Source organism: Rhinopithecus roxellana, chromosome 2 (assembly GCF_007565055.1).
Source record: "Rhinopithecus roxellana isolate Shanxi Qingling chromosome 2, ASM756505v1, whole genome shotgun sequence".
Classification (NCBI taxonomy): domain Eukaryota; kingdom Metazoa; phylum Chordata; class Mammalia; order Primates; family Cercopithecidae; genus Rhinopithecus; species Rhinopithecus roxellana.
Window position 1 is genome coordinate 77365508 of NC_044550.1, and position 22202 is coordinate 77387709.

General features: G+C 34.7%; 1 protein-coding gene across 1 annotated transcript in view; it reads right to left on the reverse strand.

Annotated features, from left to right (window-relative positions):
• The window catches only part of MGAT4D (MGAT4 family member D), a 54746-nt gene that overhangs the window by 9050 nt on the left and 23494 nt on the right, over nt 1-22202 (reverse strand). The window contains exons 5-10 of the mRNA XM_030920575.1: nt 20661-20707; nt 13809-13922; nt 10906-10981; nt 8510-8624; nt 5597-5727; nt 407-514 (exon numbers count right to left, since the gene is read on the reverse strand). Of these exons, the coding sequence (XP_030776435.1) occupies nt 407-514; nt 5597-5727; nt 8510-8624; nt 10906-10981; nt 13809-13922; nt 20661-20707 (591 nt within the window). The remainder of the gene's footprint in view (nt 1-406; nt 515-5596; nt 5728-8509; nt 8625-10905; nt 10982-13808; nt 13923-20660; nt 20708-22202) is intronic.

Genomic DNA, 22202 nt, shown 5'->3' on the forward strand with positions numbered 1-22202 from the left:
AAAACAGAGGTCTGAAATAAAAATTCTGATACATTTAAATTAAATAGTAGAGGGATTTTATTTTTGAAATATTATAGTATAATTTTGAATTTTAGACTAAAATAGTGAATTTTATTATAATTTTCAAATCTCTTTTTTAGTCTTCTATGAATTGCACAACTGGGAACAGTAAGGCAAAATAGTTTATGTAGGCTGAATTCTTCTTACCATGATAGATAACTTGGTGTTTTAAAAGATGATTGCTTAATTTATAAATGTTCGTCACAACATACAGTTCTACCGTAAGATGAATTCTGCTTAAGCAACCATATTTTATAGTCTCTTATGTCACCACTCTTTTTCTAAATAGTATTTTATAAGTTTACAAAATATTGTATGCTACTACAGTTACATTTCAAAATCTTACTTTTTCATATTGTTCTTTTCCAGGGAATGATGAATGTATACCCACATGCTGGAAAAGAGAAGGTTTATACCGAATACGTATTTGCTTCTTTCGTTTTGTACAGTTTCCCTGTGGAAAAAGAGAAACAACAATCTTCTATAAAAACCCAGATATTGCTTTGTATTGCGTTTACTGATGGTAGAATTTTTATATATTAGTTTTTGCTAGAGTTCTATTTTCATATTTAAAAATATAAACAAAATATTTAATTCTTAGCTTTTTCTTCATAAGAATAGAGCAAAGGAGTGGGGTAAAAAAGGTTTTCATTACAACGTGTATTTGCATGAACTCTGTCTTAGAAAACCAGGTTAGTGTTGTACCAACTATATTTCCTCTCTTTCTTTTAATTATAATAACTCAAATAAAATGTTTGGTATTTTTCTATCCATATCTGTCAGACTACGGTATTCTTTCACTTCCCATATTCATTGACTAATTTCTTTATTGAATTATATCACCTCAATTTCTTCTTAAAGAGTAAAAATGTGATATTAAAACAAAGAACCAATTTATAGTCAATGAAGAATAATCTGGATAATTTTCTCAAAAATGAAAATAAGAAGGATGACCTATAGAACCACTCCTATTAAAAACAAACATTTGAAGGCTGGGCACAGTGGCTTATGCCTGTAATCCCAGCACTTTGGGAGGCTGAGGTGGGAGGATTGCTCAGGAGTTTGAGACTAGCTTGGGCAATATAGTGCGACTCCATTTTTAAAAAACAAAAACAAAACAAACAATAAAAATCCCACAAACATTTGAAATAATTATGATCACTGAGAATTATTTTATAGATTTTTATACATAGAAGATTCAGAAAAATAAATCTAAAATTTATATATATAGTAATTTTTTACATAACAGGTTTATTTAGATGCATTTCTACCCAGTACTAACACATAGGAAATATTAACAGTTTCTCTTTTAACTATAAGGTAATTTAATGGTCTAGAGTTAATCTAATTGGAAATTAAATTAGCATCAGATAAAATTGGTTGAGGAGTTACAGTTTAGCATATAAAATAATGGTTCAGTAAATACACCCTCAAAACAACCTGCTGATAAAGCTGAGCTTATTTCATATTGCCGTAAGGACAATCATTACTTTTATGGAGTCTGGATAGTGTCTGTTCAAATCTTTTGCCCTTTTTAAAATTGAGTTGTTTGTTTTGAGAGTTCTATACATATACTGAATACATGTCCTTTGTTGGATATGGAATTTACAAGTATTTTCTCCTAGTCTGTGGTGTCTTATCATCCTCTTAATGGTACCTTTTTGCAGCACAAAAATTTTTAATTTTGATGAGGTCCAATTTATCAATTTTTAAAAATGCTTTTAGTGTCATTTAAAAAAAAATTTCACCCAGCCCTAGGTCCTGAACATTTTTTTCTATATTTTCTTCCAAGAGTTTTAGTATTCAGATAGATGATTTTTTGTGTTTAGATAGATGATTTATTTTGAAATAATGTTTGTATAAAGTGTGAGGTTTAGGTTGCAGTATGGTTGAGAGATAGGGCACCAATTGTTCCAGTAAACATTTGTGATAAGATTATTCTTTCTCCATTGAATTGCATACACTTCTTTGTAAAATATCAGTTGGTTATATTTTGTGGGCCTATTTCTGGACTCTATTCTGCTCCATGGACCTTTATGTTTATCCTTTTGCCAATAAAGGTGGCTTGTCTTGAACACTGTAGCTTTATTGTAAGCTTTCAGATTGAATAATGTGATTTTCCCAACTTTATTCTGCTTTTTCAGAATTATTTTAGTTGATTTATTTCCTTTGTCTTCTCTTAAAAATTCTAGAGTCAGTTTTGGTAGAATATCTACCAAAAAATTCCTACTGGGATTTTGATTAGAATTGTGTTAAATCCATAGACCAATTTGGGGAACATTCATACCTTTACTAGGTTGAGCTTCCCAATCTATGATCATGGTATGTCTCTCTGTCCCTTTCATTAGCATTTTAAGGTGTCCAGCATATAGACAATGTACATATTTTGTTAAATGTATACACATACAGATACATAAATATTTTATATATAATGTTTTTTAAATATTGTAAGTAATTTTGAAATGTTGGTGAGACCGTTTTTCTCTTTGTCCCCACCCAAATTTCATGTCAAATTGTAGTTCTTACGTTTCAGGGGAGGGAGTTGGTGGGAGGTGACTGGATCATGTGTGTAAATTTCCCCCATGCTGTTCTCATGATGGTGAGTGAGTTCTCATGAGATCTATTGGTTTTATGTGTGGCAATTACCCCCTGGCTTTCTCTCGCCTGCTGCTATGTAAGACGTCCCTTGTCTCCCTTCACCTTCTGTCATGATTTTAAGTTTTCTGAGGCCTCCCTAGCCATGCAGAACTGTGAGTCAATTAAACCTCTCTTCATTATAAATGACCCAGTCTCAGGTAGTTCTTTATAGCAGTGTGAAAATGGACTAATACATTTGGTTTTCAACGTTTCATTGCTATTTTGAGGAAAAATGATGGATTTTTGTGTGTATAGACCTTGTGTCTTGCAACTTTGCTCTAACTCATTTATCAGTTCTAGGATGTGTGTGTGTGTGTGTGTGTGTGTGTGTGTGTGTGTGTGTTCTTTGTGATTTGCTGCATAGACAATCACGGCATTTGCTTTTCAATTCATGTGCCTTTATTTTTCCCTTTATTTCACTGCTTTGAACTTCCAGTAAAAGGTTGAATAGGAGTGGTGAGGATGGACATGGTTACTTTTTTCTTAATCTTAGAGAGAAAGCATCCAGTTTTCAACAATTAAACATGAAGTTGGCTATGGGATTTCCCTAGATGCTCTTTAACATGTCAGAGAAGTTTCTTTCTATTCCTAAGTGGCTGGGAGTTTTTATTATGTATGAATTTTGAATTTCATCAAATGATTTTTCTGCATCAGTTGATATTATCATGTGGTTTTTCTTCTTTAGAATCTTAAATTGGTGGGTTACACTGTATGATTTTCAAACATTAAACCAATTTTGTGTTCATAAGATAAATACCAATTAATATGGTGTATTTTTCTTTTTACATATTGCTAGATTCAATTCACTGTTACTTGGAAGATTTTTCTGTCTATATATTTGGGGGATATTTGGTCTTGGTTTCCTTTTTTGCTCTGTTTTTGTCTGGTTTTCATGTCATGATAATGCCGGCCTCATGAAAAGAATTGGGATGTACCTTTTCCTCTTCTATTTTGGAGAAGATATTATATACAATTGTTATTATTTTGTCTCCATTTAGTAGAATACACCTTTAAACACTTTGGACGTGGAAATTTCCTTTTGAGGGTTTAAAAATAATAATTTAATTTCTTTAGTAGATATAGGACTACTCAGGTTACCAATTTCATTTTGGATGAGTTTTGATAGTTTACAATTTTTGATGGATTTCATTTTTAAGTCGCTCTTTGAATATGCAAGGAAGTGCCTACATTCCCTTATCATCCTTTTGGTATCTGTGGAGTATGTTGTGGAGCTCCCACTTTCTTTCTAATGTCGATAAGCTGTATTTTTTTTTGTCACTCTTATTAGAAACTTAGCAGTTTTATTGCTCTTTTTAAAAAAATTACCTTTTGGTTTTATTGGTTTTCTCTGTTATTTTTATGCTTTTAATTTTCTGTTTTCTTTTATTATTATTATTTTCTTCTCTCTCTTCCTTTACCTTTTATTTTGCCCTTCTTTTTCTAGTTTGTTAATGTAGAAGTTGAGATTATGAATATGAGATCTTTCTTCTCTTCTAAGATATAGATTTAAATCTATAAGCTTTCTCTCTAAGCAGTGCTTTAGCTGCATTCCAGAAATGTTGAAATATTGTATTTTCATTCATTTCAAAGAGTTGTCTAATTTCCTTTAAAACTTCTTCCTTCATCTAAGGCTTATTGAGAAGTGTGTTGTTTAATTACCAAGTGCTTGAGATTTTTCAGTTATCTTGATGTTGCTGATTTCTAATTTGATTCCATTGTGGTACAAGAACATACATTTAAAAATTATTTCCATTTAAATTTGTTAAGCTTTGTTTTATGATCCAAGATGGGGCTATTTTGGTGAATGTTGTATCTGTTTTTTTTTTAGAGAATGTATTTCTTACTGTTATTGGATGTAGTGGTTTTTAATTGCCAATTAAATCCAGTTGACAGATGGTGATGTTCAGTTCTTTTATCTCCTTGCTGGTTTTCTGCCTATCAGTTCTGTTGATTACTGAGAGAGAGGAGAGTTGAAATCTCCAACTGTAATTGTAGATCAATGTATTTTTTCTTTTAGTTCTGTCAGTTTTTGCTTCATGTATTTCAAGACTCTGCTGTCTTCTTGGTAAATTAACCCTTTTATTATATATAATATCTTTCTTGATACCTAGACTGTTTTTTTCCTTTGCTTTTAAGTTTATTCTGATATTAATATAGGTACTACAAGCTGGGCATTGTGGCTCACGCCTGTAATCCCAACACTTTTGGAGGACAAGGTGGGCTGTTGGCTTGAGCCTAGGAGCTTGAGACCAGCCTGGGCAACATGGCGAAAGCCTGTCTCTGCATAAAATACAAAAATTAGCTGGGCATGGTGGCATGCACCTATAGTCCCAGTTACTGAGGAGGCTGAGGTGGGAGGATCACCTGAGCCCAGGGAGGTTGAGGCTGCAGTGAGCTGTGATTGTGCCACTGCAATCCAGCCTGGGCTACAGAATGAGTCTCAATAAATAAATAAATAGCTACAACTGCAAATCTCCTTTGATTTGTATTTGTATGGTATATATTTTTTTCATCCACAGTTTTAATCTATCTATAATATTTGAACTGAGTATTGACTTTAGTGGTGGCATCATTTAAAAAGTTGACTCTGACAAACTCTTAATAGTGTACTTTAATCATTTATATTAATGTAAGTATTGGCATGTTTGAATTTATTTCTACCATTTTTTTCTGTTTGTTCACTCTGGTTTTGATCCTCTGTTTCTACTTTTCACTGCATTTTAGGGGTCTCTCATTACTTCATTTAACAGGTAGAAAGATCAAAATTGGGGGTATTAGAAATTTTAAAAATTGATGTATTTATCAGATTTGGTTTGGTAAACAAATTTTAGGTAATTACATTAGATAGATAACATTTTTCCTAAAATATTTTTTATTCATAAAGTAAATAAATACTCACAAGATCTTCTCCTGTGTCACACACCTTTACCTGAAAAATGTCATTCAGGAGCCAGTCTATGGGTTTCTCTTTGTAGAACATTAAAAAAAACCTTACAAAGTGAGTTAAGTCCTCAGATCTAAACAGCTTTCCTATGGGAAAAAATATAATTAGATGCAAATAATTCATATATAGTTGTTCATTCCTTTAACATGGGAAAAAAGTAAAAGTTATTAAAATTTAAATATGTCCCATTCCTTAGCAATAAAGATTAAAGCACTACTGAAGTTGGACAATGATAACATTAAAAACTATATCTGCTTAAGTATCAAGAATTACCACATCTGAAGGAGAATATAAGCAGGTTTAGAATAGTCAATACTCTCAGGAAATCAATTGTGATAACTAATGCAGATCGATTGCCTAAATCAAGTGAATAGAATGAAACATATAGGCACTGTAATCTTTTACTTAATTTCGTACAAACTGTATTTTTATCTGATTTTTGTAGCACTTTATTAATCTACTACATTTTTCATTTTTAGGACTTAATTTTATTAAAGTACTCTCTTATTTCAATATTTGAGAATTATTTTAACAGGATGCTATTTTCTTTTGTATTCGTTATTCTTAAAGATTTACTATATTTAAAAATATTATTCCATTAGGTCTAATAATTTTTTTCTAATATGCTGCATCTTTAATTTTAAAATGAAGTTGAAGGGATAAGATTCAGGTACATATTCACTTCAAAGTAAATAATATAAAATACATCTAATGATTTGATAAATATGAAAGTAGGATGTAAGCATGCTTCATTCTTCACTAGGACTTGAGTTTATACGGGTCACTTAATAAAATGTATAAGTGTATTTTAATGTTTTGCACCCATTTATATAGTAACTAAAGCAAGTGATTTAATGATGCATAAAATAGCTTATTCAATTCCTAACCTGCTGTCACCATGTTGTAAAATTCTAGTTGGCAAGCTCATATTTTTAGCAAATAATGAATAACCGAATTATGATAACTGAAAGCAAAACTTTTGTAAGTGTAAGCTTGAATAAGATTTGGCATCCTGTAAATAGTGCACCTTGTTCAATGTGCTCTTGTGATCAGAATGTAAGTATTCTCTATGTGTCTCCTACTTGACTTCGCTGAGAAAGATAAATTTTTTTGAGAATTTTAAATTCTCAGACTAATCCATCAGCAAGATTATTTTGTCTCCATGCTTTTCATTGGGTATTATTGTTAACAAAAATTTTCCTTCTTACTTTAAAAAAGGCTGAGGAAAAACCTTTGGGTCCTTAAAATTTTACAGAAAACATGAAACACAAACGTCATCGAGTGAGTATATGAGAAACAGATGGACCTCACTAGCAATCCCAGAAATGCTTTATACTGAGAATGGCAAATATATGCATACAATAATAGATAAAACCAAGTGTTGTCAAGCATATGGGGAAGCACGAACTTTTATGCACTGCTTATGAGAGCATAAACCATATAACCAATCTGTAAAGCAATCGGCAGTACTTAGAGCTATGTGAATCCTCAGCAGTCCACTCCAGAGGACATATACATCACTTCATTTTTTCATGGTAGCAGAACATTGGAAGCAATTAAGGTCTGCCACTCAGGAAATAGATAAACCAAATGTGAGTGATAAGTGATAAGTCACTTCTTTCAAAGTTTTTTGGTGAGTGGTCACTGTGTATCCAGTATTCAGTCCACTTGTAGACAGCAAAACGTGTGGTTGCCTTGCCTTGCCTTCCGGTGATAAATCCACATGACATTTAACAAAAGTAGGTCATCAAAAGAAGGGACTGGATGACAGATAAAAGCACAGAAAGTGAACGCTGGAAGTGAATTTGGATGTGACTATAAGACAGCTGATCGTGGGATTGTTGACGTAAAGAAATTAAAAGCAGGTTACAGTTTTATATGCATGACCTCTGTGTGCAAAACAGGTAGTCCTCACTGCACAATTCTGAATGCAGAAATTTCAGTGGCCATCATTATGCAGCACTTATGTAACAGTAAAAAACCAATAAACTCAATGAACATAAAAAAACATGCTGATAGTTTAGAAATCAAGTTTTGAGGACAAAAATGTAAGGAATAGGAATATACAAATATGAAAAGCATCAAATATTTTACATGGATATTGTATATTTATAAGTGTATTTTGAACATATTAGAGTGAACAATATATTGAAGAATGGCAGGAAGTGGGTGTAGGGATTGGGAGTAAAAGAAAAGAATAAATAAGGAAGAGTTCCTGCATGAATCAATAATGTCACGCACCGTGAAATGAGGAGTATGGTAATTTAATTTGGGGCCTTGAGGTTCAAAGGAAAGAAAAAAGCATGGAAGTGAAGAAAGAAAAATTGAAGAATTTAAAAGGAAAATCTATGGAAGAATAGATAAAAAAAAAAAAGTCTCTTTATGGGCACAGTATTTGAAAATTTTCTGCGGTGGGTATAATTCCTATTATGTTTTTACATTTTTTAAGACTGTCAGTTTTAGCATACTGGAAATTGCAGCAACTGAGTTAAAATCCCTTTCTCTACAATTTTAATCATCTGAGTTTCAGTATTCTTATAAAGCAGAGAAAAGTGCATCTTAGCCACTGAGCTAACATGTGTGCCAGACTCACAGCAAGCACTTAATAAATGGTAACTCTTTTATGCTTCCATAACGTAAGTGTCTAAATGTCAATTTTATCTCTCTAGAAAAAAGTTTGGTTTAAGAAAATACATTATATGGAATTTGGGTACTTGTATCTGATTATACCGTTAAGATATTCATGTCTTTATAAAAATCATGCCATTCTTTTTCCTTTAGTAATAAACAAACTGATAAACTCTTTTAAATGTTTTAAATTATTGTGTGCTAAAAAACTTGATCCAACAAAGTAGATCTATTGCTTACCTATGAATCCAAGCATTGAAAACTCAATAAAAAACCAATTATTTGAACTGATGTTACCTACAAAATCTGTTATTTTTGTAAAGTACATCTCTTTAGCTATGATATCATCTTCTAGCTGAAAAAAAAAAACCCAAAAGACATTAGTACCTTCAATGCTTTCATTGAGTAAGCTATATTAGCTTGAAAATAAAAAATACAATAGAATATACTGAAGAAAATGTTTTTTATAAAATAATAATTTTATTTCAGTTTCAATTAATTGAAGGTATTTACAGTTAGTTGAGCTTCTTCTTTTTTTTTTTTTTTTTTGACAGGGTCTCACTCCATTACCCAGGCTGGAGTGCACTGGCATGACTGCAGGCACGTGCCACCTGGCTAATTTTTATATTATTTGTAGAGATAGGGTTTTACTATGTTGCCCAGGCTGGTTTCGAATTCCTGGGCTCAAGTAATCCTCCTGCCTTGGCCTCCCAACTCCTGGGCTCAAGTGAGCCTCCTGCCTTGGCCTCCTAAAGTGCCGAGATTACAGGTATGAGACGCCGTACTCTGTTCCATGTTTGATTCTGAGATTAATCAGACAAGAAATTATCTGTTTCTTTCCTAAATACTAAACATTCCATCTAAATCCCTCTTTGAAAGAGTCTCTTTATCTAAATCCACTTTCATCCTCACAAATACATCAGTTTCTAGTTTAAGACTGTCTTAGTCCATTTGAGCTGTTATAACAAGATACCATAGGAATGGTAGTTTATAAACAACAAACAGTCCTGGAGCCTGGGAAGACCAAGAACAAGGTGCTAGCAGGCTTATGTCTGCTGAGGGCTCATTCCTCATACATGACCGCTTCCACTGTGTCCCCACACAGTAAAAGGGGCCAGCTAGCTCTCTGAGGTCTCTTTTACAAGGGCACTATTCCCATTTATGAGGCTCTACCTGCATAATCTAATTGCCTCCACAGGCTCCACTTCCAAATACCTTGGGGGTAAGAATTTTAACATGTTAATTTTGGGAGGGAGGCCAGGAGCCGTGGCTCATGCCTATAGTCCCAGCACTTTGGGAGGGTGAGGCAGGCAGATTGCTTGAGCCCAGGAGTTCGAGACCAGCCTGGGCAACATGTCCAAACCCTGCCTATGTAAAAACTACAAAAAATTAGTCGGGTGTGGTGATGTGCACCTGTAGTCCCAGCTACTTGAGGCTTCAGTGAGCCATGATTGTGCCACTACACTCCGACCTGGGCAACAGAGCAAGACATTGTCTCAAGAACAAAACAAAACAAAAATGAAACGTTGGGAGGCTTTGGGAGAGATGCAAACATTGAGCCCATAGCTAAGACGAAGGAGCTTTATGCTCCTGATGAAAGGTGCCACGTTCTAGCTCCAGATATTGTGACTGACAGTCGTTCCCAGCAAAGAGAAGACCAAAAGCAACTGGCTCTCTCACCCACAACTCCACAACTAGCTGGTTAGAGTCATGGTGTAAGCCTAAAAATATCCTCCATAAGAAACAGAGGGCAATGGAAATGAGCTTTCTTTTTTATTTAATATATGTTATGCATAATATGTAGACTAAGAGAGCCTCATAAGTAATAAAGAAAAGTGTGGCAGTCCTCAGGCACACTATGAGGACACAGAATAGAACTGTGGTGTTTCAAATTGGGAAGAGTACATTGGCCGGATCTTGTGTTTTCATGACATTGCCACTAACTAGGAATCAAAAGGGACCTTTTTTTTAAAAAATTCCAATAAAAGAGAAGACCTTGCTTTAGGCCTTTCTCTAACTTTCTCTCTAGTCTAGAACTCTCTTCTGCAAATTCTTCCAATAAATGCACATTGTCTATGTAGTGAGGTCCATACTTACTATTTAGAAACACAACATTACTGTTTAACAATGTACAGGGATTTAGAGGGTACAAACTACATATAATTGATTCACTTTTACAAATACAGTAAGGCACTGAGAACTGTGTTACTCATAAAGTATGAGTAAATTCAGGGTAGCAATGATAAGTGCATACAATGTCTGACAAATGCTCAAAATGCATTTGCTTAATCTAGTAAAATTTTAAGCCAAGAAATAAATATAGGCGCTACAATTTCTTTTTTTTTGAGATTTTCTTTTCGGTTTGCTTCAGGTAACTATAATTTTCTCTGTAACCGTGAACCTAGTAAGAATATTCATATATAATTGATTTTAAACTTCCTTTGCCTTTTTAATACAGTGAGTATTTTCTATTTTCTGAGCATAAAGTATGATGGAGGAACACAATGAAGAAGAAGAAATTACAGGAAGGAGGGAGAAAGTAACACTTTCAATTTAAATTATATCTATCTATAGATATAATTGGTGTGTATATATATATGTGTGTGTATACACACATACACACCCCAATTTCTTACCTGTAAATAATACTTGGCCTTGGGTTGGGCATACAGCATCAAAATGCAAAAATCCAATACTTGCTTGGTTTGCCAACTAAAGGTAATCAATAAGATTTGTTAATATTTGTCATTATTATTTAATTTCTATTTATAAGAATAGTAATTAAAAACTCTTTGGCAATTTACTAACAGAGTACTAGCTACAGTAAGTAATTAATTTTACTTAATTAATTTCAATTAAGTAAAATTGAATATACTTATACTAAAAAGTTTTCCATCTTTATTCAATGAATAGTGTCTATCATTGCTAAATGAGGATAAGCACAACCCATTTGTTTTACATTTTTATCTAGGTAAGTTTTGATCTAGATAATAGTGTTAATATTCTTTCTGATTTTAGGTCTTGTTTAAATGAAAGTATAAAGAAACTTTATTCTTTTTTTCAATGTCTCTCCTAATAGCTTTCTTTATTGATTCTATCATCCAAGAGTTTTCTCCCCAATTCTCAGGGTTAACTATCTGCTACAGAGTATTAATATTTCTTTTTATGGGTCTTTAAACCATTTCCCCTAAGTCTTATCCCTTGGTTTACTTGGAAGGGAAAGGTTGCTTTTTTTGTTTTTATTTTGAAAGTAGTCTCCACAAGCCTCTGGAACTCTTCATGGCCTCTTGAAGAAACCCAATGTAACTCCCTTCACAAGCTGACTTTATGTTTGGCCACACATTGTCCCAACTCTCCCAATCCTAGGGAATGGAGTAATTATATGAATTACTACTCTCCAGCTGATTGATTGTGGCCAGATTTGGGGCAGTTTGAACTTTAGGGAGTCAAATATTTTGAATGATAACTGAAAAGAATTAGAGAATTATAGGAAAAAATGGCAGATAGGAGACAGGACTAATGTGCATCTCCTGCTTGGCCAGGCAGAACAGTGCCTGGAGATGCACATTGTGAACATTTGCTCCAAGAAACACTGCAGGAACATACCAGGAAAACCTAAAGAATTCACAAACCCTTTGAAAGAACTGACTTGACACTGCAGACTCCGTGAGATGGCAGAAAAACTGCGAGTTCCCAAAGTGTAACAGGGGAAACGTTGGCCTCCATACACACATCCCCACTGGGGAACCTGAAAATCCAGATCACAGGAGACGGATTTAACCTTACTCTAGTAGAGCTGAAATGGATTTAGGGAGCCAAAAGAAATATAAAAGTAGAAGAAGCAGTGGGAAGAGCCCTGTAGGCACTCCTGGTCCCCAGCTCCAGACAAGGGACGTCATTCCTGGCCTTACCTCACAGATTTCCTTGGGGAAGGGAAGGCAGCCAGTGGAATTGGGGATGGGCCACAGGGTGAAGGAAATTCCTAGCTGAACTTTGTAATAATTTTGACTGAGCACAAATTTTCTTGAGCATAATCTGGAGGCAGGGTGAATGGGAAGTGCAGGTATGAGCACAGAAGCTGCTGCCGAAGGTGTGGGCAGGCAGGGAGGGGTGAGGCATGAGAGCCCTGCTTGCTTTCTTAGTGGGGAGGCTTGTAGCATGGGGCAAGAGCTCATCCCTGCTCATAGGGCTGCCTGGATATAAATTCACCCAAAGAAACTTTATTCTCATACAAAGCTAGATACCAGGCCAGGTCCTGAATATACAAAGAGCAGTACCCAAAGTCATTCTTGCCCATCTGAGTCTCATAACCTCCTATGAAAATAATACTACTACTAATAATACAATTACAACAAGTAGATAAGTGCTATATGAAGATATCAACAATGTTGGCTATCTTACAGTAAGTTTTCAAAGGTGTGGAAAGGGTAGAAGAGCATGCCACTTAATTTTAGGGCACAGAGAGCTGACAGAAAAAAGTTGATGATTGCAAGGTTGGCAGAGACCAGATCATGAATGACATTTTATGATATGTGGGAAACTTTGGACTTGATCTCATGTGAGAAAATATTCTTCTGGGTGCAGTGTGAAGAATGGATTGTAAGATAGCCTAGGCTAGGCTAGACTCTGTAATGGTGAAGGCCTGAACTAAATCCAAGCCAGTGGAACGAGGATGAGAGGGATAATGTGTAGAGAGATTTTAAAAAAGAAACAATGACAGATATAAAAGGCTGAAGGAAAAACAAGGATCCAGGATGACTCCCAGCTTTGTGACTTTAAAAACTGGGCATAATGTGAACCACTAATTAAAAGCAAAACAAAACACTTAAAAGATTACTAGATTCTGACACACTATTTATAATTTTAAAACAAAAGAAGACTAATCAGTTTCCTGGGATAAGGCCTTTTTCTAATTTCTGGCATGTCTTTTTCTTTATTAAGTTTTGAGGGACCAAATTATTACATTTCCCATAATACCTACCACACTAATACCCCAAATTATAATCCTTTGTATGTGTATAGAGCTTTCAATTTTTTAAGATTCTTTCATAAATATATTTTATTCTCATAATGACTCTTTCAATTATGCAATGTAGGTGTCATTATACACACTAGAAAGTTAGGAAAGCTAAGGGAAGAAAAGGCGAAACTACCTGCCTATAATGACCAGCAAACAGAACAGCTGGGACTAGAATCCAGCTGTAATGATTTATAATCACAGGCTCCCCCTCCTTCTCATTATGCCTTACTAATTATTGTCTATAAACGTGAACATAGACCGTCAGTGGTGTGCTGGTAAATATTTAACAACTGACTTGGGGGTGGAGGGATGGACATCTTGCTTTGTAGCTTTTGCCCATTTACTCAATGTTATTGAACACAGAGTTGGGAAGTGATGCATGTAATTGGGTCTTGCAAGCCAGTAGGAGCCAGCTCCGGAACACCACTGTGTCTTAAATAGTTTGTAGTATGAGCTGATTCCAAGATTTTATCAGATGAAATTAGTTATTTAAGGCTACTATTTTCTAATATGACATACCTGGCTAATTTTTGTGAGGCCTCAGCTAAGTGCTTGGCATTTAACATGCTTGAGTATAAAAAAGCAGGTATTGAAATGACCTCTAAGGATCCAGACCTGACTTGCCTTTTGAATCTATAAATAGAAGTAAATGCAGACTTACAATTGAATGTTTAATTTTCCAGAATAACATACTTAAAAATAATTTTCTTATGCATGTTCACATAGTATTTGATTTGAATTATTTCACATGTTGATACATGATACCAGTATCATAAAACTAGCCAAAGGATGTTTTCCATAAATTAATAACAGACATATTAAAATACACAACGTAAAATCAGTTTCTTCTTATAAAAATTACAGGTACTTTGACTTTTTAAAGTTTACAGTCAGATATGTACTGTGACATTTGAAACAATGAAGCTCATGGGTTGTGATAACACAGTCACTGTGAGACAGCAAGAACATTAGATCATTTTTAAATGCATAATTTTGAATTGAATAAGAGTCCCACTGAATAGCAATGTGGCTTCTGAGACTAGATTATCACAGCAAGCAAGGATTCAGTCAGACTCTCGTCCACAACTCATTGGAGGACTATGTATACTCTTTAGCATCTTTGTTTTTAAACGTTAATGTTGAGAGACCAACAAGGACATCACTAAACTACATAAAATATGATTCACAAAAATTCCAATACAAATCTTGTACCATCAAGGTAAAGGATGGGAAACCAAGTAGAAAATTTTAAATGGTCTTCCTTTAGAGATAATGTGATTTTAAATGAGATTGAAATTTAGGCATTACATTATTCATTAACATGTTAAAAGTTCAAGGAAATGTTTATTTTGTACTACATAAAAAATTTAAAAGGTTACAGTTTTATATGCATAATCTCCATTATGTGCAAAATAGACAGTCCTTGCTTTGCACAATTCTGAATGTATAAATTTCAGTTACTGTGTTTTAGTTAACTAACACCAGTCTCCCACAACAACACTGTAGTCATGATATATTGTGAATAATTGTGTAAAGTACAAACTTCACTGCTAGCTCTTTAGTGCGCAAATCACTATATAAATAGCAGATGCACATCATCATTAGTGACTAATTGGATCACTTCTTTCAAAGTCTTTTGGTGACTGGTCTCTGTACGTCTGCTATTTATTTAGTTCACTTGTTGACAGCAAAACATGTGGTTGTCTTGCTTTGCCTCCCAGTGATAGGCCTACATGATATTTAACAAAAGTAGGTAATCCAAAGAGGGAAGTGGCTGACAGATAAAAATGCAGAAAGTGAATGCTGGAAGTGAATTTGGATGCGCTATAAAAGAGCTGATCACGGGAACGTTGACACCTCCTCTGTCTGAGAGACTCTAGAGATGCAACAAAGGGAACTTAGTGAAGGTGAACTTAAATGACAAATAAGAAAAATGGTTGTGGTGAAATTATGTCACATAGGAAATGATGCTGCTGAAAAACTTCACATTAAAGGAACTCTCAGAGATATTTCATGACACTGAAAACGCAAATGATAAAATGCTGTAACTGATCCAAACTTAGAAAGGAGTATAACAATTTGCTGAAGCATAGAAAAGACATTTGCTCAGTGTTTTAAGTTCTATGATAAGAAAAAGGCAAGGACCATTTAAACGACTCCTGATAAAATTTTTAAAAGAAATCAAATACTTTAATACTAAATAATTTTAATGTTTTAAATTACAGTGTAATAAATTAGCTTAACAATATTTTTAAGTTTTCTATGTATTTATAGTTGACAGAGAGTAATGTTTTAACCTACGTTTAAATGTCATGAAACAATTGTGATTTTTTCCCCATTGTTAATATTGGCTTGCATGGTTTAAACTTGCACAATCATTTTTATGGCCTCACGCTATCTTGCAAATCAAGGATCGCCTGAGCATGTATAAAGACACACAAACACAAATGGAATAAAGCTCATGTTTTATAATGGGTATGTATCATGAAAATGGGGTTGGAGTAGCATACTGTGCTAGAGATAATATATGGGTATTAGACCTAGAAAAGTCTCTGTACCAATTTTGCTTCTTTTACTTCTTAACTTCGAGCCAGTGATTTATTTTTTCTGATCTTTAATTTCCTCATCTGTAAAACTGGAATAGCAACTTAAAAACTCTGGGGGGAAAGAACTGTTCAAAATACATGCTGGAATTCTTTCCAGGATCTATACATTAGTGGAAAAGTTTCTGGTCATTTATTTTGGTGAGAGTGTAAGTGGAGGACTGAAAGGGATGAAAGTCTTACCTGTTGCCCTCTGATTTTATGATATATCAAATGAAAATATTTTTAAAAAATGAATTCTAATATGTTCCTTGGGGAATAGAAAATACTGGTATGGAAAAAAGAATGGAGAGTTTGGTTGTTTGTTTTGTGGTAAAAGTTAGTAACATGATATCTAAATTTTCAAATGAATTTGTGTAACTTTAAACTACAAGATCTCGTGCAGCAATTTAGTAGAGGTAAAGGGAAATAACATCCAGTTGCAGCATACACAATCATCAAAAAGTTTAGATTACAGAGATACACAAATTTTGATCTCTAGAAAATTCCATCCAAAGTCCAAAAAGCACCAAGAGATACAACAATTTCTACTTTGATGATATAATTTCCCAGTCATGATGGAGAGAAAGATTCCAGTCTTGGTTTTATTCAATCTGTTTTAAGCAAGATACTCGAAATTTTGTGTGTTGACACCTTTCTAGGACACTAAAACTTTTATAGCTTGTTAGGTTATTTATATACAGCATCAAAATCCCTTGACTTAATTATACGGGAATTGCTAGTTTCCAATGACTGGAGAAAATAATATAACACTAGGTTGTTGCCATTGAAAATGAATGATTTTATCTCATAGTCATACAAGGGAAGAAATCTTACAACTCTATAGGTTTATGTAAAGTATATAGTTATATACAGTTTCATATAAGGTTATATACAAACATAGATGGGTCCTTTAAAAATTATATTTTCAATTTAGGACTAATCCAAACATAGAACAATCTCTCATTACCCTAATGAGAAGATCTAGGAAAAGGGTTTTTAGCTAAATTAAATAGGCAAAAGTTGAGACACGTAAATTTAAAAGTTATATGTCTATATTATCTTAGATAATGTTTTAAATTGAATATTCACTAACGTGTTAATTTTAAATTATTGCTTTATTCTACTTTCACAAAAATAATTTTATTCCAACTGTTTATTCTGCATTGGTATTATCAATATAATTATCACCACTAGAATCACTTTTTGAATCACCTGACATAGTTTTCCAGTATCCTTGATTTTCAATTCTAACTACAATACAGCAATTTCTAAAACCAGTGACATTGTCTCTGAAAATTTTGTAGCAAATCAGAAGTATTCTCATACATTAGGTAATGTTTTCATTGGAGATCTTTACAAGTAACCCCATCCTCTAATTTTTTTGAGTGATCTTCAAAAGGCTTACAATGATGTAGTCATATACCCAGGAATCGTTTTACACCTTTGCCTTCTTTTTAATTGATTATGTCAGGAGTCTCCTATAAGAATACCAAACTAGCATAGATTGAGGCCACTTCAGGGTAATGTGTCCTCTCTAAATAGTAGTTTATTATTCAGAATAAAGCGAAATAACCGAGAAGGCATCCTTGACTAGGAGAAGATTTTTAAGGGTTCAAGTACAAGGTAACTTTTTTCCTGGGGAGCCTTTCAGGGGAAATACTAGATGTGTATGGTGTTTTATTTAGTCTTTATTTAATCCCTCTCCCTTCACATAAATCACCTATTTCAAGCCTTCACTACCGTAAGTTCCTTCACTGTCAACAAATCCCTCCTTCTCAACACAGGGACTTACCTCCTTCACAGAGAAAAGAGAAATCTTTAAAAAATGAATTTTAAGGTGATTACACTGTCTTTTCCCCAATAAATTAATTTTTCTACTCTTTCACCTGCTCTCATCTCCTCTTTGGTCTCAGTCCTGTCTAAAGCTCCCTCCGCCTGAGTCTCCAGTTCCCTCCTGCCTTACTTCATCAGCCCCTCCTCTCTCTACTACAGCACAAGTAAAAACTCCAGGTGCTTCCACCTCAAAACCTTACAAACAGTATTTGTCTCCCTCAAGACAGTGTGCTTTGACGTTTCTTCCTATCAGTTGAACTTACTGAGAATAGTCTACATTCAATTCTTTAAATATGTATTATAAAAACTACCAAACATCCACAAAAATAGAAATATAATGAACCCCATATCAGTTTCCTTCAATAAGCATTAATTTTCTGCCACGTTTGTTTCATCTATGCAGCTGCCCCTTTTTTGCTTATTTTAAAACAAGTGCTGAATATCATTTCGCCCTTACATTCTTCAGTGTGAATATTAAAAAGGACATTTATTTAGATAACCACCATGCCATTATTCACACTTTGCAAAACTATAAATGATTATTTAACATCACATAATACTCAGTCAATTTTCGAATGTCCCCAGTTGTCTAAACAGTGCCTATTTTGGGGGAGTAGGCGCTCAAACAAGTACCCAAACAAGGTCGCTCATTGTAATTGATTATCCCTATTTCTTTTTAAAATTTATTATCTAGACCGGTAACCTTCATTTTTCTTTCTTCCCCCATCCCCATTCCACTTTTTAAAAAATCTGGATCAGTTTTCTACAGAAGGTCCCACATCTTGATTGTTTTGCCCCAGATGGCTTCCTTTAATGCTGTATATCCCATAAACTGGAATTCAGCTCCTAAGGCTTGATTGCATTCAGGGTTTTTTGTTTTGTTTTGTTGTTTTGCTTAAGTCGGGAGAATAACTTTCAATAGTTCTTTCTTGGCATCATTTTCGTCGCCAGACTTTCAGCGACCCGGAGCTGCTGGAGGTGAGGGTGAGGTCCCTGAACCCTGGCTATTCTCAGGTCACACTGCACATCGCACCCCTCTGCTCTGCAGTGCGTCCTGACCTGCGGGGCGCCCTTGCTAGTGGGGTACCGGTTGGCCTCTGCCTGCGGGAAGCAGTAAGTGACAAGAGACTGGAAGGCAGTAGAAGCCGAGGACGCTCCTCCTCTTTCAGCTCCCGCAGCGGCGGAGGTTCCAGCTGCTAAGGAGGCCGACCTCCAGAGGCTCCGATCCCGGGGTTTAACGCCCTCTCCTTCACGCTGCTCTGTGCTGTGCTCTTTCTCCTCCCTTCTGCGCTCTCAGTCCTCTGAAACTTGTTTTGACCAATTGTTTGTGTAAAATTCCCTGTTTCCTCTAGTTGAACGACCAGGAGCTTTCCTGTGCGGACACTGAGAGGCATAACTTCCTCGTAAAGTTCCCCCCACCCTCTGACTTAATGCCGCGCTTCAAAACGGTGATTCTCCAATTCCATTCATTCTACACTTATTAGCTGGAATCGTTTTGACTAGAACAACCAACTGCCTCGGCCACTAGAGCTATTTGGAAGGAAAAATAAAACAAGCAAAACACTTTACTGGCTAAACGAAACCCGTGCCTGTCAGCCAGATTCAGCCTGAAGGCCACATTTGCAGCCCTGGTCTATAGCACAGAATGCATATTCCTTACCATGGTGCATAGGCCCTTCGTGACGTCATCAGCCCCTGCCTTATCTCCCACCAGTCCTTCCGCCTTAACTCCAAATACCCACTTCCAAAGTAGACTTTCATGTTCAAAAGTCTAGCATGCTCCTTCTTTGGTCTCTCTGTCTTCCCCAGCAATTCTATTTATCGGGCATGACCTTTTTCCCTTGTCTGCCTGAAGAATGTCTACTTATTCCTTCAGGCTCTGCTCAGTTATTACCTTCTCAGAAAAGTCCTTCTTGATATTTGCAGGTAGAGTTAAATACTTCTTCCTCTACATGTTGTCATATTTATTCCCCATTACCACTGGGACAATGCTAGCCTCTTCCTTCTTTTCTTTATTTTATAATTTTTTTTTTGAGACAGGGTCTCACTCTGTCACTCAGGCAGGAGTGTAGTGGCATGATCTTGGCCCACCGAAGCCTCCATCTCCCAGGCACTGGCAATCCTTCCACCTCAGCCTCTCTAGTAGCTGGGACTACAGGTGCACACCACAGGGCTCGGCTAATTTTGGGGGCTATTTGTTTTAGTAGAGACGGGGTTTGGCCATGTGTCCCAGGCTGATCTCAAACTCCTGGGCTCAAGCAATCCACCCACCTCGGCCTCTCAAAGTGCTGGCCTTACAGGTGTGAATCACCATGCCTGGCCCTCCTTTTCCTTTCCTTTCTCTCCCCTTCCTTCCTTCCTTCCTTCCTTCCTTCCTTCCTTCCTTCCTTCCTTCCTTCCTTCCTTCCTTCCTTCCTTCCTTCTTTCCTTCCTTCCTTCCTTCTTTCCTTCCTTCCTTCCTTCCCTCTCTCTCTCTCCTTTCTTTTCACTTCTTTTTCAGGTTGTATCACCCATTTGAACATAGGATTTGGGAGGCAGGGTCCATTCCACAGCATCTTGCTTGATAAAGAGTTTCATATTGGTTAATCCATATGTGTTTCGGCTGCTTACAGCTGAAGATTATAAGCAGAAGTGGTGAAGTAACTTCATACAGTAAAGGATACAGGAGTGTTTTAAAAATAACTCAATAGGCTTCTCTCATACCAATGGTTATCATACAGGATAAACAGTATAACATGAAAAATATAAATTCTAATTGGTAGATATCCAACAAAATTGGGGAAAACCATTAAGCCATACTTCATTACAGCTTAGAAAGGACTACAGGTTCTTTCTGCACAGCTATACTCATTAAAAGGAATATGATCACTAAGAAAATAATTATACAATTGGACAGAAAAAAAGACAGAAAAATGAAAGTGGCTAATTTAAAAATATATCAGACAGTACTTACTTTCTTGTAATCATTTTAACAACAGAATGTAAATAATCTTCGTTACTCTAAAAATGAGAAACAATATTTTACTGATACTAAGCATGTCTCATAGTTCTATTAATATAACTTTTTTTGCTACATATAAATCTAATTTGTGTGTGAAATGTTATTACATACTAATAATTTTAGTGTTTTTACTTTCTATTAAAAGATTTAAAAATATCCATCTTCTCAAAAAATTTGACTTGAACACAGGAAATATTTCATTCTTTTCCCTTTGCCACAATGTGAAATATTACAATCCAAAATTTACCCTTAAAAACTTACCCTTAAAATTATATACCCTTTAGATATATAAGATTACATAAAATATTATATATCTAAAGATGTTTTGGTCTAAAAATGGTCGTCTATGAATCGCTTATTTCAAAGAACTACTCTTTTTGAAAACTACTCTTCATTTCCTCAGTATTAAATGACAATAAGCTTACTTCAAAATTACATCATATTTCTCCAGACAGTATTACTCAGCTTGATTCCCATTTACCTTCATGACAATAAACTTTGTGGGCCTGCTCTTCATTGAACAGTGTGCTAGATTAGATGACAGACTCCTGCAAAAAGCTTTTGATGGTTTACCCTCTTGGGATAATTTTTTAAAAAGTAACATGGCATTTACAAGATGTAGCCTCAGGGCCCATAAGCATTTCCAATACAAAATTTTGAAAATATTTTCAACAATGACAGTTCTATTGTTGAATCCGAGTACTCTGAAAGGCAACTCTGGATGTATGTACTCAAGTTTCTTGTTTAAAAATATCAGACACGATGTAGATAAATCTATTATAGTACTGGAGGCTCTTAACCATAAATTGAATCACTGGCTATTTGTCACACACTGAAACATATTATATTTTAAACACAGCATCAAAGTCATATTTTGTAAGCATTTTATATTCCATTTAAAAATCTTCCTCCAATGTTTTATTACAAATCTAAACATTTTAGACAGACATGTGTTGTGCTAACAGCAAAGAAATAAAGATTCTAATATATAAAATAAGGAAATAGGATGAAACATTTTGGAGATTATGTGCATGCTTTCTTTTAATATTAATAAATTAAACCTGGATGCAATGACTTGAATCTTTCATTTCTATTTTTCTAATAGTTCTTCTATTGCTTGTTTTGTTTAGAGTTTTTCTGCATTCAAAGACATCTTTATTATAGAAAATTCAAGCAATAGCAAAAAGAATAAAGAGAAGACAACAAAGATTCCTCTTAATCCCAGCATTTAGAGATAACCATTATTTATATTAATGATACATTTACATTATTCCAAAGTTTGCTCATTTTCTGTTTTCTTCGTATGTTTGTTTCTGTATATTTTTCCCCACCCTCCATCTTTTCCTTCCTTCCTTCATTCCTATTTTATATAGATAGCATTACGTTAAACATGATGCTTTACAGCTTTTCTTCACTTAACAATAGGACATGAACATCACTTTATATCAGTGAGTATAGATATTCATTCTTCTTTCAATGCCTACAGAGTATTAC